The 14,871-nt window shown below is 34.6% G+C and overlaps 1 protein-coding gene across 4 annotated transcripts in view; it reads left to right on the forward strand.

Moving 5' to 3' along the window:
• The window catches only part of RIC1 (RIC1 homolog, RAB6A GEF complex partner 1), a 46,880-nt gene that overhangs the window by 20,547 nt on the left and 11,462 nt on the right, over positions 1 to 14,871 (forward strand). For 2 of the 4 annotated variants that reach the window (XM_014267833.3, XM_005488159.4), the window contains exons 4-16: positions 4,242 to 4,349; positions 5,419 to 5,561; positions 5,789 to 5,925; positions 6,880 to 6,971; positions 8,049 to 8,137; positions 8,983 to 9,127; positions 9,604 to 9,652; positions 10,777 to 10,929; positions 11,222 to 11,425; positions 12,861 to 12,899; positions 13,153 to 13,263; positions 13,856 to 13,945; positions 14,580 to 14,740. In XM_014267833.3, the coding sequence (XP_014123308.1) occupies positions 4,242 to 4,349; positions 5,419 to 5,561; positions 5,789 to 5,925; positions 6,880 to 6,971; positions 8,049 to 8,137; positions 8,983 to 9,127; positions 9,604 to 9,652; positions 10,777 to 10,929; positions 11,222 to 11,425; positions 12,861 to 12,899; positions 13,153 to 13,263; positions 13,856 to 13,945; positions 14,580 to 14,740 (1,521 nt within the window). Of the gene's footprint in view, positions 1 to 1,399; positions 2,195 to 4,241; positions 4,350 to 5,418; positions 5,562 to 5,788; positions 5,926 to 6,879; positions 6,972 to 8,048; positions 8,138 to 8,982; positions 9,128 to 9,603; positions 9,653 to 10,776; positions 10,930 to 11,221; positions 11,426 to 12,860; positions 12,900 to 13,152; positions 13,264 to 13,855; positions 13,946 to 14,579; positions 14,741 to 14,871 lie in introns of those variants that run through there. The other 2 variants (XM_074533490.1, XM_005488160.4) reach the window with 2 other exon arrangements.

The raw sequence follows: 14,871 nt of genomic DNA on the forward strand, positions 1-14,871 counted from the left end.
GGTCAGCCCAGGGAGGTGGTGGAGTCACCATTCCTGGATGCGTTGATAAAAAGATGTAGCACTCCAGTACCATGGTTGGTTAGGGCATGGACTGGATTCGATGATCTTAAAGGTCTCTTCCAACCCAGTGATTTTGTGGTTCTGTAACTGTTGTCAAGAAATCTTTGCAACAGAAATAATCATTTAGTAAGCCATTTAGCCTTTTTATATTTATAGTTGATCAATATGCTAGCTAGCTGTTTCTTAAACCGCAGACTACCTAATTGTATTGTAAAGGCTATACTAAGAACTACTTTTCTAAGCACTTATTCTTCATAGTTGTTACCATAAACTCACTTTAATTTTGTTGGTGCAGCTATTGCCAGTCTGTATGAATACATCTCTGCATCCAGTCAGATGTATTTAATCCTCAGCTGGTGGTTGCCTGCAGTGTGTGGTGCAGAGATGCAGGTTTAAGGAGTGAAAAATGCTAGATGCATGAAAACCAAATCTCGCAGGTGGTGATGCAGCCTTTTTGAATCAGGTATAAAAAAAATGAAGTCCTCAGCTTTTCAGTGTGAACATTAACTGAACTGTTCACATGAGCCATTGCAAAATGGTTAGGAAAATTGTGTAATTGTGCTAATGCCAAGCTAATGGCTGTTGTCAGGTTTCTACCTTCTTGACTTCGAGAAGAACAACTTGTTGGTGTTGTAAATTGTTTTAGAAACATTGCCCTGATTTTGTCTTATGAATATTGCCATTAATAGATGAACCATCATGATTTTCAATCTTCTTCTTGTCCCTTTCTTCCCACTCTAAGTACTACTGAAGAAGTAATTTTATCTGGAACAACTAAGAAGATCATAGCCCAAAACTGTGTTAAAAGTTTTTATACCAGTTTTACCTTTACCTTACAAATTTTACCTTGTTTGTATCAAACAATTGTTCTAGAAATGATTTTTAAGTGTCTGCAGTCTTTCTTATTTTTTTCAATGAAATGTCTCCATTACTTCTCATTACTTGCACGGTTTAGCTAGTGAGAATGGATGCTACTGCCTTGTTTGTTGTTTGTTTGGCTTTTTAAGTAATACATTGTTTGCCATTAGCCACAGTATTTTTTTGAAGTACTGTATTTTTTTACTCTGAGAGCGTTTCTGAATTTTTCTAAACTATTATCCAACAATAACTGCCAACTATATTACTATGATTACCCCAAATAGTACAGTGGAAACTTAAATATGAATTTATTGCTAATTCTGTCTCCAAGTTAGAATTCTCCATTACTAAGCAGAAAGCAGTGGACTTTATTTTAAAATACTAGAACAGACTTAAATATAATATGTGTTGTGTATCTTAATTGCAATTATAAAGAAACTCCTGAAGTTTCTAAGTTTCAGATTCTGCTATAATTAACTTCTTAATTATTTCTTAGATACTTTTGGTAGCAGTGACAAATTTGTCTGTGCATCATGTTGTATGACTTAACTGCTGTGCAGTTAGTGGAGGCCATAAATGCAGTACTGTGCACCTAGAAAAATTAGCTGGCTGGTGTCCTGTTTTCTCCCTGAACTTCTGACCATTTCAGATAACAAACTTCAAGAAATTCTTCCTACCAGAAGAGGCTGTCTGACTCTGCTTTTGCATGGTGGTGCCTCTTCCTTGAATTTAGGATACTTTTAAGTTCGGTGTGTTGGGGCTTTTAAAAACCGCATCCCTAATCTTTCCCTGTTTCAGTTTTTATTGGGGGGTTGCAGATTTTCCTCAGTTCTGAGTTTTAAGAGATTTATTCACAGGCTTAGTTACATTAACAGATGCCATGCAAATAGCAATGATTATACTTGATTTGACGTGCAGCTGGTCAGTCGCTGGAATATATTCCTCTCAATTCTTGTGCAAAACTTCCAGTTTGGCTGCAGCCATAGCAGATGCTGATGTGGCAACCCAGACCAAACATTCTTTCCTGCTTCAGTCATCTGTGTGCATTCTTCGTTTAAAGGTCAAAGGAACTCAGCCAGTACGGCTGACTCATGCAGATGTGGACTGTATGAACATGGTGTACTTTCGGTAGCACCTCCTTTGCACCCATACTAGGGGCTTCTTTTTGAATTGATAAATTAGACAAAATCATAGGCAATGAGTTGAAATAGTGGCATTTTTGGAGTTTCAGTCAAGGTGATGTACCGCAACTCTGTGTGGATTGTGCTCTTGCAAGGTGGGTAAAAGAAGCCTTTTTGGGACAGGAATGATAGTGCCCCAGTGGAAAAGATAAGGTACCACAGATGGTGACCAATTCACTAAAACTAGCTTGTGAAACTGAAAATATTCAAATATTCTTGCAAGCTATTTTTTTATCAAATGTGTTGAAGGGAAAAAAAGTCAGCCTACGTGGAGACTTGAAATTTTTCTTCCTGCAAAACATGTCTTTTAAACTATGTTGTTACCATTCTGGCTTTGTGGCTTGTGCTGTGCAGAAAGACTGAGTTTACACTTGGTTATGTACTTCGGTCTGTTAAAACAGACATGTTGTGTCTTATACCTACCTAACAGCAACATTTCTGCATTACTCAACCCTTTCATCTCAGTTTTAGTCACTTGCTTGCACAATTCAGTTGTACCACTGATTGTTGATAAACCAGAGTAATTTAATCTAGTTTGGGGGTATACTTTCTGGAACTGTATGTTCACATATGTTGAAAAGCCTATCTCCAAACACCTGGGGTTTTGTACATTTAAAAAAATACCACAACAACCCCACCATGCTAGTATTAAAAAAAGAAATAACTGCTTTTTTCAGGGTTCCTGTCAGTCCATGATAGCTAGCTTACATGAAGGCCTAAATCTTTCCTAAGACAGCTGTCTTTTAGAATTAATTTTTGTTCAAAATGCAAACCAAACATTCTAATAATTTGAACAAGTTGCACATCTTTTGGTGGTGGATTAACTAACCTTAAAATATTTTTTTCTCATTTTTCTATGTAATTCTTCACAGCCACCATAGTTTCGTTCTGGAAAAATGATACTACTTTCATCTGCTAAATCCAGATTGACAAAAGTTACCTTGGTCTTACCTTAGCTGGCATATATCTTTGTCCTTGCTACACAAGGAAAGGTATAATCCCCATTGAAGAATACCAGATATGAATATGGCATTGCTATAAAATGGTAATGAATTAAGGAACTTGATATCTACTGAGATAAAAAAGGAAAGAGATTTATGCGTCCTTGTGCTTTTAAACTTCTCCAAAGCTGCATCTGCTTTAGTTTCTGCCATGTCTTAGGCAGTTATATTTGCTACCCTGATGTAAATTAAAATAAATGTTCTGTCAGTGAAAATACAGGTAAAGATTACGTGAATCTGTGTACTTATCTGTTGTTTCTGACTGTTGAAGTTACTACAAATTCTAACTTGTCTGCAATGCCTGTTGCATTCATAGTTTACTTTGCTTACTACCATAATGCTCATTAGATAACTGAGCTGAATGACATGTTACTTATGACTGTAGGTTAGTTTTCATTTTAAAAAAAGTTTAAAAAGCACATGGCATGTCTGATAACCCAGATAAATAAGGAATACTTTAATGATGCTGTATGGTCATGTATAATGATGTTGTGACATAATCAATGAAATTCTACATCTAGAAGTTGATACTCTGTAATGGTCTGTTTAAAGGGATGGAATCAGTGTTCAGTCAGCTCTTCTTAGTAGGTCTTAGGTTAAAAACTAGTTAATTTGCTTCAGGGAGAAATATTCATATGAAATACTGTGATAGATGTCTACTTGTATTATGCCTACTGAATTTATATTATAAACATTGATCTGGCAAAAGGAAATGGAAGAAACATAAACATTTTGAAGTCTGTAATACCTGTAATGCATCTTGAAAGGTAATAAATTGGAGATACTTAATAATTCAGCAATTTAATTACTGCAAACAGTTGAATAACAATTTATTAAATCAGATTTTTCACTGATACATATCCCTTATTTTAGGAGTGTTAAGGCAGGCCACACAGCTATTTAATGTTCATTCTCTATTCATTCTAGTCTTATTTTGTTTAAGACTAGACTAAACTTTTAGCATCAAAATTACATCCTAGATATTCAGTGCTGGTTGTGGGGGTGTGGGTGTGTACATAGATATACATATATATACACACATATAAATATGGGAGAAAAAACCACAGGAATGTAAGTCCATAACTCTTGCATCTTTTGAAGGACAACCTGTTTCAATTAAAACATTTCTCTTGTATTTTAGAGGAAGTCCTCATCTGAAGGGGACCCCACATTATAAGGAAGAACAATGTGCTCCTTCATTAAATCTAGAAATGAAGAAAGTGCTGGACTTGCAAGCCTCTATCACAAGGTATGCTCATTAATTGGGTGTTGAGAATTTTTCCATATGTATCAATACTTTTTAAAAAGTGAAGGGAAAACTGGATTGAAGAAAAGGCTTCTAGTAAGTTTTTACGCTTATTAATACTAATGACTAGTATTAGTAAGTTACTATTAGCAGCTAGTAAGTCTGAGGAGATGAATAAGTGAATTGCTGTTTAAGAATGCTTTCTGTGCTTGGCTGTACTGATATTTTCAGCATACAGAAGTATGTAGTATGCTCAGTATTACTGTGTAATACTGTAAATGAGTTTGTCCTTCAGATCCAAGTGTGTATTAGAGATTTCATGGAGGTGTTGGTCACTTAGAGAAAAACTGTATGCAGGATTCCAGAATTTCTCCAGATGCCTGCAGAGAGTCCACCTTTGTCCTTTTTCTTTACCTCTTGCTTTTTTGTGGTGATGGCCTGTCCTATAAAGAAATTTTGAACATGATAAATAAGTATGCGTGAAAAGTTGCTGAAACTTTTCAAAAAGCATTTGAGGAGGTGGGAAAGTAACAAAGTGAAGTTTGGGAAGAGGCTCCTTAGGACAAAACGGCTGTTGGAAGAAATGCAGTATATACTGGAAAAAGGTTTGTATGCAAGTATATTAACAGTAGTTGTCAGGAGTTGGGAAATGTTTAAGAAAGGATTTAGGAGGAGTCTAATTTCTCCTTCACCAGTTCATTCCAACCACAGATTAAAATGTATTGTGAATTATTTACAGCCTAGGCAGTATTGTTAATTTTCTGGGATGGATGAATAATTGATTGTCGTCAGCAATGTCTTATGGTTAGTCAAAAGTATTGAAAAGATCTTCAGCAGTTAGTATCTCAGTTAAGCAATTACTCTAACAGTACAGACCTGTTCATTAACAGTGATTGCTGGAGAGAAGTTGAGGTGTATACCATATTTTGTCAGCCTGGTACATGTTTGTAACTTTACAATGCAATTGCTGGTACAAAAGGCAGTAATACAGTGTTTATGAGATTAATTGATACTTCTGTGACATTGATTTGATACAAAGTGTTTTTAGGGGTTAACAGATATCTTTTATTAGTTTGCAGTCCATGTTAGAAGATCTACTTGTGGCTACTGCTGATGGATTTCTCCATCTCATTCACTGGGATGGGATGACCAATGGGAGGAAGGCCATCAACCTATGTACAGTTCCATTTTCTGTAGATCTGCAGTCTTCTCGAGGTAGGTTTTAGGGATTCTATTGTGTATAACAGTTACCTCTTAGTGACATACCATCTGATATACTGTTCTTAAGCAGAGATGGGAAAAATTTGCCATTTGTAAATGGGAATGAAATAGCCTGTTTAAATTAGGTTTTCTCATTGAGGTAGTAAGTGAACATCTGAAATGTCTGTTAGCTTGCAATATTTCTGTGTTCACTTATTTTTAAATTACTCATACTTTCTCAGCAGGTTCACTTATGGGATTTGAAGATGTTTACATCAGAGATATGGAATACTGTGCCACGCTTGATGGCTTTGCTGTTGTTTTTAATGATGGCAGAGTTGGTTTCATTACACCGATGTCAAGTAGATTCACTGCTGAGGTATGTTTCCTTTAGCATTTATATCATGCACAATAAATGTGTTTTCCTTGGTTTCTGCATTTCAGTTGGCTTTTTACTTTAAATTCTGTTCAGCTACAAAGAAACTAAAATTTGACATCTGTTTAAGACATGACATAAGAACAAGGCTGCATTTTGTAGCATAATTTGAGCTAGATTTTTATAGGGTTGATAGCACTGGGAGGTCATAATTGATAATAACTTCCATTTATTAATTGAAATTGTCATTACAGACTGTGTCTTATTGTGTCAGCCTTCCTGACACAGCCTTCCTGTTAGAAGTTACAAGTGGGATGACAGGAAATGGGATCTCCTAAATATAAGTACTATGTCTAGGACTTAGTTCTTATCAAGTCCATCTCTTTCTCAAAGTGACAAGCATACTTCAGAATTTCTTTAGCAGGAATCTTTTCCAAATTTTCTCACCTGTAATTTGGCCTAAATACTATTACAATTTGTTGTTACATAACATATCTGTGTTTTAATTACAGAATACCAAAAAGAGTAGATCTATATCAGATTCCTTCACCCACTTAAAGCACTTGTGATCTCAGCTGTTGCAGATGAAGACTTACTTTTATGTTTTTCTTTCTTTCTTCATTCTTAGTACCATCTACCAATTTTTTCCCCCTAGGCAGAGTTAGGAACTTTTTTGCCTTACAGGTATTGACTTATTTTGTTAATAAGAGATCTTATAAACAGTTTTCTTACATACTGATACCTCTCTGTAATTTATATTAAGAAGAATGAAACCAGTTTTGCATTTCCTGGATTTTATTTCTTTGAGCCATGTAATTTGATCTTGACATTAATAGAAATGTTGAGATCATAAAGGTCAACTGACAGATGTGTAATATGATGGACATGGATAGAAGCTGACTGCTATTAACAAAAGCACTGTTTAACAAAAAATGTTCTGAATTCCTTTCTCTACAGCAACTCCATGGTGTTTGGGCACAAGATGTAGTTGATGGAACTTGTGTGGCAGTGAATAACAAATACAGGCTAATGGCATTTGGATGTGCCAAGTAAGTTTTTTAGGGCTGGTTCAAAGCAGGGGAAGATTGTTTCATTATAAACCTGAATTAGTAGTTACTTCTTATTAAGTTGGGTTGCAAGAACTGTAAAGATGAAAATAATCAGTCTGCCTGGAGATTACATAATGTGCTGTCAAGGAGTCAGGAGAGAGGTGGAAAGAAATGGTTGCTTGGTTGAACTGCAATTGAGATTTATGTTTGCTGTTCAGGTCTCGAGGAAAAAAAATTAAAAGGTGGCTCGACCAGTAGCAAGGATTGGAAAGTGCTGCAATCCCAGCTAATCTCAAAGCAGGATTATAAAGTCAGTTTTAAGTAGTTAGTCACAGTAATATTGGACAAGAAACAGCATGTGGCACTCAGCTGAGAAGATGCTCTGTACAGTCATGATTTGGTCAAGAAAAATATTGCCTGTTAGAGTAATGGTGAATATTTGTAAATTAAATGTTGCAGAAGTACTATTAGTTGTGGTATTTTGCATACTGCTCCTTCAAGTCCCCCCTGCATAGTAGTGCTTAAGCTGGACTTAGAGTGCAGCTTTTTATTTTCTTTGATTGTATTTTACTTAGGTTTTGTTTTATAACATTTTTAAAAATCTGGTTTATTTTTCATCTGTCCTGTTAGGAACTAGTATTCTTGTTTGTAGTAACAATACAGTGTGTTGGTGTTTCATCAGAAGCAGGAATAGTTACCTTTATTAACTGATCATAGTATGCCTTAGTACATCCCTGACGAAACTTTGGCGCTGAGTAACTACTGCCTTCCCTCATGGATTGTCTGGCAGTTGGAAGCCATAAATGTATGTGGACTGTATGTACTTATGTATCTTAGAAGAATGAAATCTTTTCAGTACATGGATTTTTCTAGGGCTGGTGGTTTGGGTCCTCTGATGCCTTCTGGAAAGCATCTTAGTAATTTGTTTCACAAAGTTCTTTGACTATTACTTGATTCAACATCTCTATTCTAGATAAACTTGTTACTGGTGAGAGAAATAGCATCTTTTCTTAGCCTCTTGAAACTGATAAGAAATCCAAATGATCCGTAGTCTAAAGCATGTGTAATGTCTTCCAGTGGCTCTGTGCAGGTTTATACAATAGATACCACCACTGGCGCCATGCAGTTTTCTCATAAATTGGAACTGACACCAAAACAATATCCTGGTGAGCTACTTTTATTGCTAGAATTTTCCAGCTGCTTTTAGGTTATGCTATATTTTTTATCATTGGCTAGTTAACCTCTGTTTGCATAATCACTGATGTGAATAGTATTTACTCCTCTCTGTTTATAATAATTAACTGTTGTGTCTTTGCACTTTTAGCAGCTTGCTTTTTAATTAACTTTTGGATATGTTTTGTGTATGTGAGCGTTCATGTGGCTGGTTTGTGTTTTTGTGGGGTTTTTAAACTAATTCTTAGTCTTGAAATTAATTTTCAGTTACTTCAGGAAATTAAAGGTTATTGCCAAAACTGATAATGAGTATAATAGAAGTGTGAATTAATTTGAAGTGACTGATATACAGAGTACAGAAAAATACTGAGTAATGCAGCTTCCTTCATGCACTGAAGTGTATTTTTTCATGTAGTATTCTGTGCTTAAGAGTAAGGAGCATACCAAGTGGGTAAATTGCATCCTCAACTGAAAATATATGTGTCTATTGGTTTTCAGTTAAAAAACAAGTCCATAAGTAAGTTTTACAGTTGTGTTAAGTGCCTCTATTGTCCGAAAAATTATTTTAATAGAATTGTTGTTGTGTGGTTGTCTTATACCAGTGTACTTCTGGCATGTTTTCCTGTATTATTAGTTTCTTATGAAACCAAGCATGCATTGGAAAGAAACTATTTTTTGTTTGCTACTTATTCACGTTGAGATGGTCAGTTTGATAAATGCATCAGTTAATTGAAAAATCAAATATTTACTTCCATATATTTTTGTTTATACTTTTATGGTGAAACCAGTTGAAGGACTTTCACTGTTTTCGCTTGCTTTGTTGTCTACTTTTAAACAGATATTTGGAATAAAACAGGACCCGTTAAACTAATCAGATGGTCACCTGATAGCTGTGTTGTGATGGTGACTTGGGAATGTGGAGGTTTGTCCTTATGGAGTGTTTTTGGTGCTCAGCTTATCTGTACTTTAGGAGGCGATTTTGCGTGAGTATTTTTAATTTACAATGTAAAGAGTGTATTAGAAGTGTTTGTTTTAATAATTGAAAGCATCTAATTAGAAATTAATTCACTGAATTGGCTTTTTAAAATTCTCTTTTTCCTTTATGATTTCTTAGATATTGAGATATCTTGGCAAATATTTAGGAGGGGATCATTTAAATATAAAGAAAAATATATTATTTTTATTTTGTAACGGTCTTTTTGTCTGTAAAAGAAAATTACTCTAGGAACAAGCTTGAGCAAGCAAATATTAAAATTCCCTCAGTGGATGTATTTCAGATAGTTTATGCTACACATCTGACAGTTGCATTGCCTTTTTTTTAGTGTCGTGGATCAAACAGGCTGTATCATTTGAGAGGAGATTCAATGTAGAACCATATGAAAACACAAAGATAGGAATTTAATTTATTATTCTGATGAAGTCATTTGCAAACTCAAACTTGTTCTGTTCTGTTTCTAAGGTATCAATCTGATGGTGCCAAAAAGGACCCTCTAAAAATCCGTTCCATGGTAAGCAGGAGTATAAAAACACTGTAATAGGATGACTCTTAATGTTTTTAATTTTTTTAGTATAACAGGTTTTCAGAAAATCAAACTATCTTTCTTTTGCCTAATTAGTTTTCATAGTAAGATGCCTTTATTACAATGTTTTATTAAAGGACAAAAGGATAACTGATGAATTTTTTTCATGAAGTATGCATGACATGCCTTTTCTTGCCTTTGCTTTTAATATTAAGAGTGAACACTTGCGATTTTTTCTTAATTTTGCTTTTTTCTCTGGTCTGTATTTCAAAGTGCAATCAGACACAGATCAACATTAATTGTAGACTCCCTTATTTCTCTAAATTTACTATCTGGCCTTTGACACTCAAAGTAACTTTACTAAGATTATTAATTCCAGAGAAACTGAACTGCTTTTGTATTAATACAAACTAGTTAACATTAAATCCAATCCTGTAGTCTGTAAAATCAATAAATAAATAGAATAAATTAGAGTAAATTTTAAATTAGAACAAATTTCAAGCACATCCTACATCATACAAACCATGATGAATTTTTTGCAGTATTTCTAAAACAATTTGGTTTATTCATCATGACATAGTTGCTATGAGGATTGACAATTCTAAACATGCATCCCAAGTGGAGGTACATATATGCAATGACAGTACCTTTTAAATTTACCTCTTAAAAAATTTCAAAAATTGAAATTCTGATATTATTGAATTTGATGAGCAGCAGCCAGTGTAATTTTGGAAATCAGAATTGTTTCATACCTGGCTCTTTGTTTGAATTTTTGTTTGTTGCCCTAAACTGTGAACTAAACAGTCTTCATTACTTATGTGAGTGTCTTTGCACAGTTACACTTAATTTAATCATTAGTTTTTTAACATAAGACAGGAAATAACTCAAGCTAGATTCTTACTGTACCTTGTGAATTTTACTGTTTGATTCCTATAATGATATGGTTTACAACAATAGAATGTGTGTTTTTTTTCCAGGCTCATGTATATCATAAGATCAGTTGCAATAAGTTTCTGTAGTTCTTGTTTTATGAGAATATATAGTATTACATTTATATATGTGTATGTAGTGTTGGGCTGCGAATTTTATTATTGTTATTCTTTTACCTTCAGACCTGGGGATCAGAAGGGTATCATCTCTGGGTTATTGATGGGAGTTCTTCTTCAAACATGAAACCTGAAAGAAATGCAAATAATGAAGCTCAGCATTTTGGTATTCTGCAGTTTCAGTTCATCAAGAGTGCACTCACTGTTAATCCTTGTATGGTGAGTTTATTTGTTGATAAATATATCCTTATTTTAGATCATACTTCCAGTTTTAGGTGACCTCTGGGTTGTTCTCTCAGGTTTAAGTCTGTTCTGCAGCTATTAGAGTTGTCTTTCTTTTTGTCATAGAACCTTTAAAACGGTACTATGAAAATATTGCTATGCAATATTTCATATTGTTTACTTAGAATCTCTTAATATATTGATCATGTGTTTTTCCTTTGTCTTCTGTATGTGGAGTTCAAAGTTGCTTTTTTTTCTTTTGTTTTTTTTTTGTTTGGTTTTAATATAGAGTAACCAGGAGCAAGTCCTCCTTCAAGGAGAAGATCGCTTATATTTGAACTGTGGAGATGCAGCACAGACTCAGAGTCCCAGAAATACTTTGGCACACTCTGAACATAACCACACCAGGGAAAGAGGCCCTTTTTCAGATGGCAGTTTAGATTCTCAGGGTTTAAGCACTTTACTAGGACACCGGCATTGGCATGTTGTACAGGTAATTGATCCTGGTTGCCCATATGTGCTTTGTGCTTGCAAGAATTTGTAGGAATAGAATATGGAGCTGATATCCTCACTCTCTGCCAGACCTTTTTCCTCTGGTGTGAGATCATTGCCTTTTTATTGTCTCTGGGGGTTTGCCATGGTACAGCTTTTTCTCATTGACGAAAGGTAAAGCAGCATTGATCCTATCAACCTTGTGGGTATGGTTTGCCTCCTGGCCAATAAATACAGTCTTAAAGCTTTTATGACTTTGGGAAGGAATAGTTAATTACTTTCCTGGGCTTTGAAAGAGAGAATAAGTGCAACATGCAATAAATAATTTAGGTGTTTGTTTTGTTATTTATGCAAAATGCTTTAAACCATATTCAGCTGATGTATATAGTTTTCCGACTCTATCTATGTTTGCAAACATAAAAAATGGCATCTATTTATGCATATAACTGAAACTTCACAATATCAGGCCTTCAAAGAAGAAGTTGTTTCCAGGGTAGTAATGGGACTTCTATTTTTCCTGCAATATAAATAAAAAGATAAATATCTTTTAATCTGTGATTCTAATGTGTATTCTTTGATGGTTGAATTGGTGACACTTTTAAAACAAAATTTCTGAAAGATCCCCACTATTTTGTTCTTCACATAGCACATGAATCAGTAGTATTAAGAAGTATTTGATTCTAGGCATATCAGGCAGGTTCTAGATACTGTTGAATTTCCACTTTAGCTGGCCAAGTAGTTCTTCTGTCTTCTAAAACTGGGGTGTAGGAAGGAGATATCTTTGTTCTCTGGTAAAAGTAAAGCTGAAACAATTAGAATTACTGTGCAGAGCAGCATATCCTTGAAAAAGTGCCTAGGTCTCAAGAGTACCTACCTTCCTTGTGTCAGATCGGAGAATGGAGTTCTAGGCTCATTTTGTATCATCCCATGTGATGTGAAGAATACCAAATTGAGATTTGATCTGACATATTCCAGTAAGGTTCTCTCATAGGAAGGCTTTTGGATATGCTGGTGTGTATTTGTGACAGGATTAGAAATTTCACCCCTACACTGAGAGTCCTGTCTGAAGACTGTATTTATCAAAATCTTTATGTTCCTTTGAAAGATTCTCTTAGAGAGGGAAGTAGCTGGGAGGAGAGATGAGCAAATCGTGACTATTAATTTGTAATATAGTATTCATTGGTATATGTTGTCAGTGCATTTCAATGTTTTGTGTATTCAAAACAGGGTAACATTTAGGCATCAGTAACTTTTGGTGTGTGGGCAGTAATTTTATTTAAAAACAAATTTCCAACATTAAATACCTTTATGATAGTGTTTTGAAAAGAAACCACTGATATTGTCCAAATTCCTGTAGGTTGTGGCAATTAATTAATACTTTAATGGTAGTTGGTATACTCATATGTGGTTTTCATTTTCTCTCTTTTATTTTTTAGATTCACAGTACATATCTAGAGAGCAACTGGCCTATAAGGGTGAGTTATTTTGAGAATATGTTCATGTTTATTTAAAGATATTGGAGGGTTATCCTTAGGATTGACTGAACTCTGAAAATGAAATCATTAATTTACATTACAGAGAGAAAATTGTGTTAGTAAAGTGTGAAACATGAAGATACTTTACATTTTGAGTCTGATGTTGTTGCCTTGTGGTGCATATTTGGATAAGATATATAGTTTAAATAAGTTCCCATCTGAGGTTCTGGTGGTTTTTATTTCTTTTTTACAGTTTTCAGCTATTGACAAGCTTGGACAGAATGTAGCTGTTGTTGGCAAGTTTGGTTTTGCACATTATTCTTTACTCACCAAAAAATGGAAGCTGTTTGGAAACATTACCCAGGTGAGAGGTTATGGAATTTTATTCTGGTGCACAGGGAAGATTTTATTTGTTGGGATGTGAGACCTGGAGAAAATTAAAGAGTATCATTTTCAAGGGAACAGCCTGTAGACACATTTGGGATTAGGTTTGCTGGTTATACATGTGTTTCTCATAAAGTGTCTGAAACACAGATCTTGTGGTTTTGCCACATTAATTTGTGTCTGAATATTAGCAGAGTGTTCCAATTTTGCATGCGTATAGTCAATCACTTAATTCCATTTGTTTTATCTGAGAGTTCATGTGATGTAGCTTTGGATGTAAAGCTTGTAAATTCGGGCTAGAAACACATTTGAGAGAGTCCAGGGATGCCAGTAGCATGAAGAACTGTGGAACTATATTTTGTAGGATGAGGTTTGTCCTTCACATACTACTCTTTAGTACTTTGGTTATTTTAAACATTAAAAACTTCTTATTCATAGTCTTGCCACTATGCATAAAGCTTATAGAGATAATGCATGGCTTTAAGAAATTACCCATATAATGTACATGTTTGTGTGTGTAAGTGTATAAAAATACATACCTATATGTCATCTGCTTGCTTTTTTCTTTTCAGGAGCAAACTATGATGGTAACAGGTGGCTTAGCATGGTGGAATGACTTCATTGTTCTTGCATGTTATAATTTAAATGATCACCAGGAAGAGGTGAGATACTTTTCTTCAAAGTAAACATATAATGATTAAATTATCTGATCTGTATGACAATAGTATTATAAGCATGAAATTGATTGTGATATTGTGAACATGTTTATACACATAAACTTTGGTGGCTTTTGGTTATATTCAGAGTTTATATGTTAATATATAAATAATACTTTGCAGAAAATTTTTGTTGTTGTTATTAAAAACTGTTCACTGCTGACTACAGTGAATCTACTTATTGTTCTGAAAACTTTGTGACATACTTTTTTGCATATTAGCATGAAGTGTGTTCTGAGATACCTGTTTACAGTGTTTTGGGACAATTTTGCAAGCTTTTAAACTATATGGGCAGAGGAGATTTACTTACTCTTTGCTCTTTAAAACTGGTGAATAAAATTCCTTCCTCATGATTGTTGTTCAGTACTTCAGCTTTGGCTATACTGTGCTTTAACTGCTTCAGTTGTAATAATAAAATGGATGCAATGGGTAAAATACTTGATGAAACAAAAACTCAGTAGTGTGTCTTGGCAGAAATTCTTGACAGCCATTCCACAATAAAGAAAATAACCAGAAGCGGAATTACTATTACCTTCTTGGTAAACAGAACATCTTAACAAACTACTCCTTTTCCTTGCAGCTAAGAATCTACCTGCGAACGTCTAACCTTGACAACGCGTTTGCTCATATCACCAAAGTGCAGGCAAACACATTACTACTGAGTGTCTTCCGGGACATTGTGATATTGTTCAGAGCAGATTGTTCCATTTGCCTTTACAGTATTGAGAGAAGGTCTGAGGGGTGAGTGTCACTATTTGAATGCTTTCATAGTAAGGTACTTGTAGAACTGCTCTCAGTCTGAGTAAATTCCTACAATAATACAAAGGTATTTGATAGCTGGTGGAGTCAGATTTTTAAAATACGGAGTGGTG

Source organism: Zonotrichia albicollis, chromosome Z (assembly GCF_047830755.1).
Source record: "Zonotrichia albicollis isolate bZonAlb1 chromosome Z, bZonAlb1.hap1, whole genome shotgun sequence".
Classification (NCBI taxonomy): Eukaryota; Metazoa; Chordata; class Aves; order Passeriformes; family Passerellidae; genus Zonotrichia; species Zonotrichia albicollis.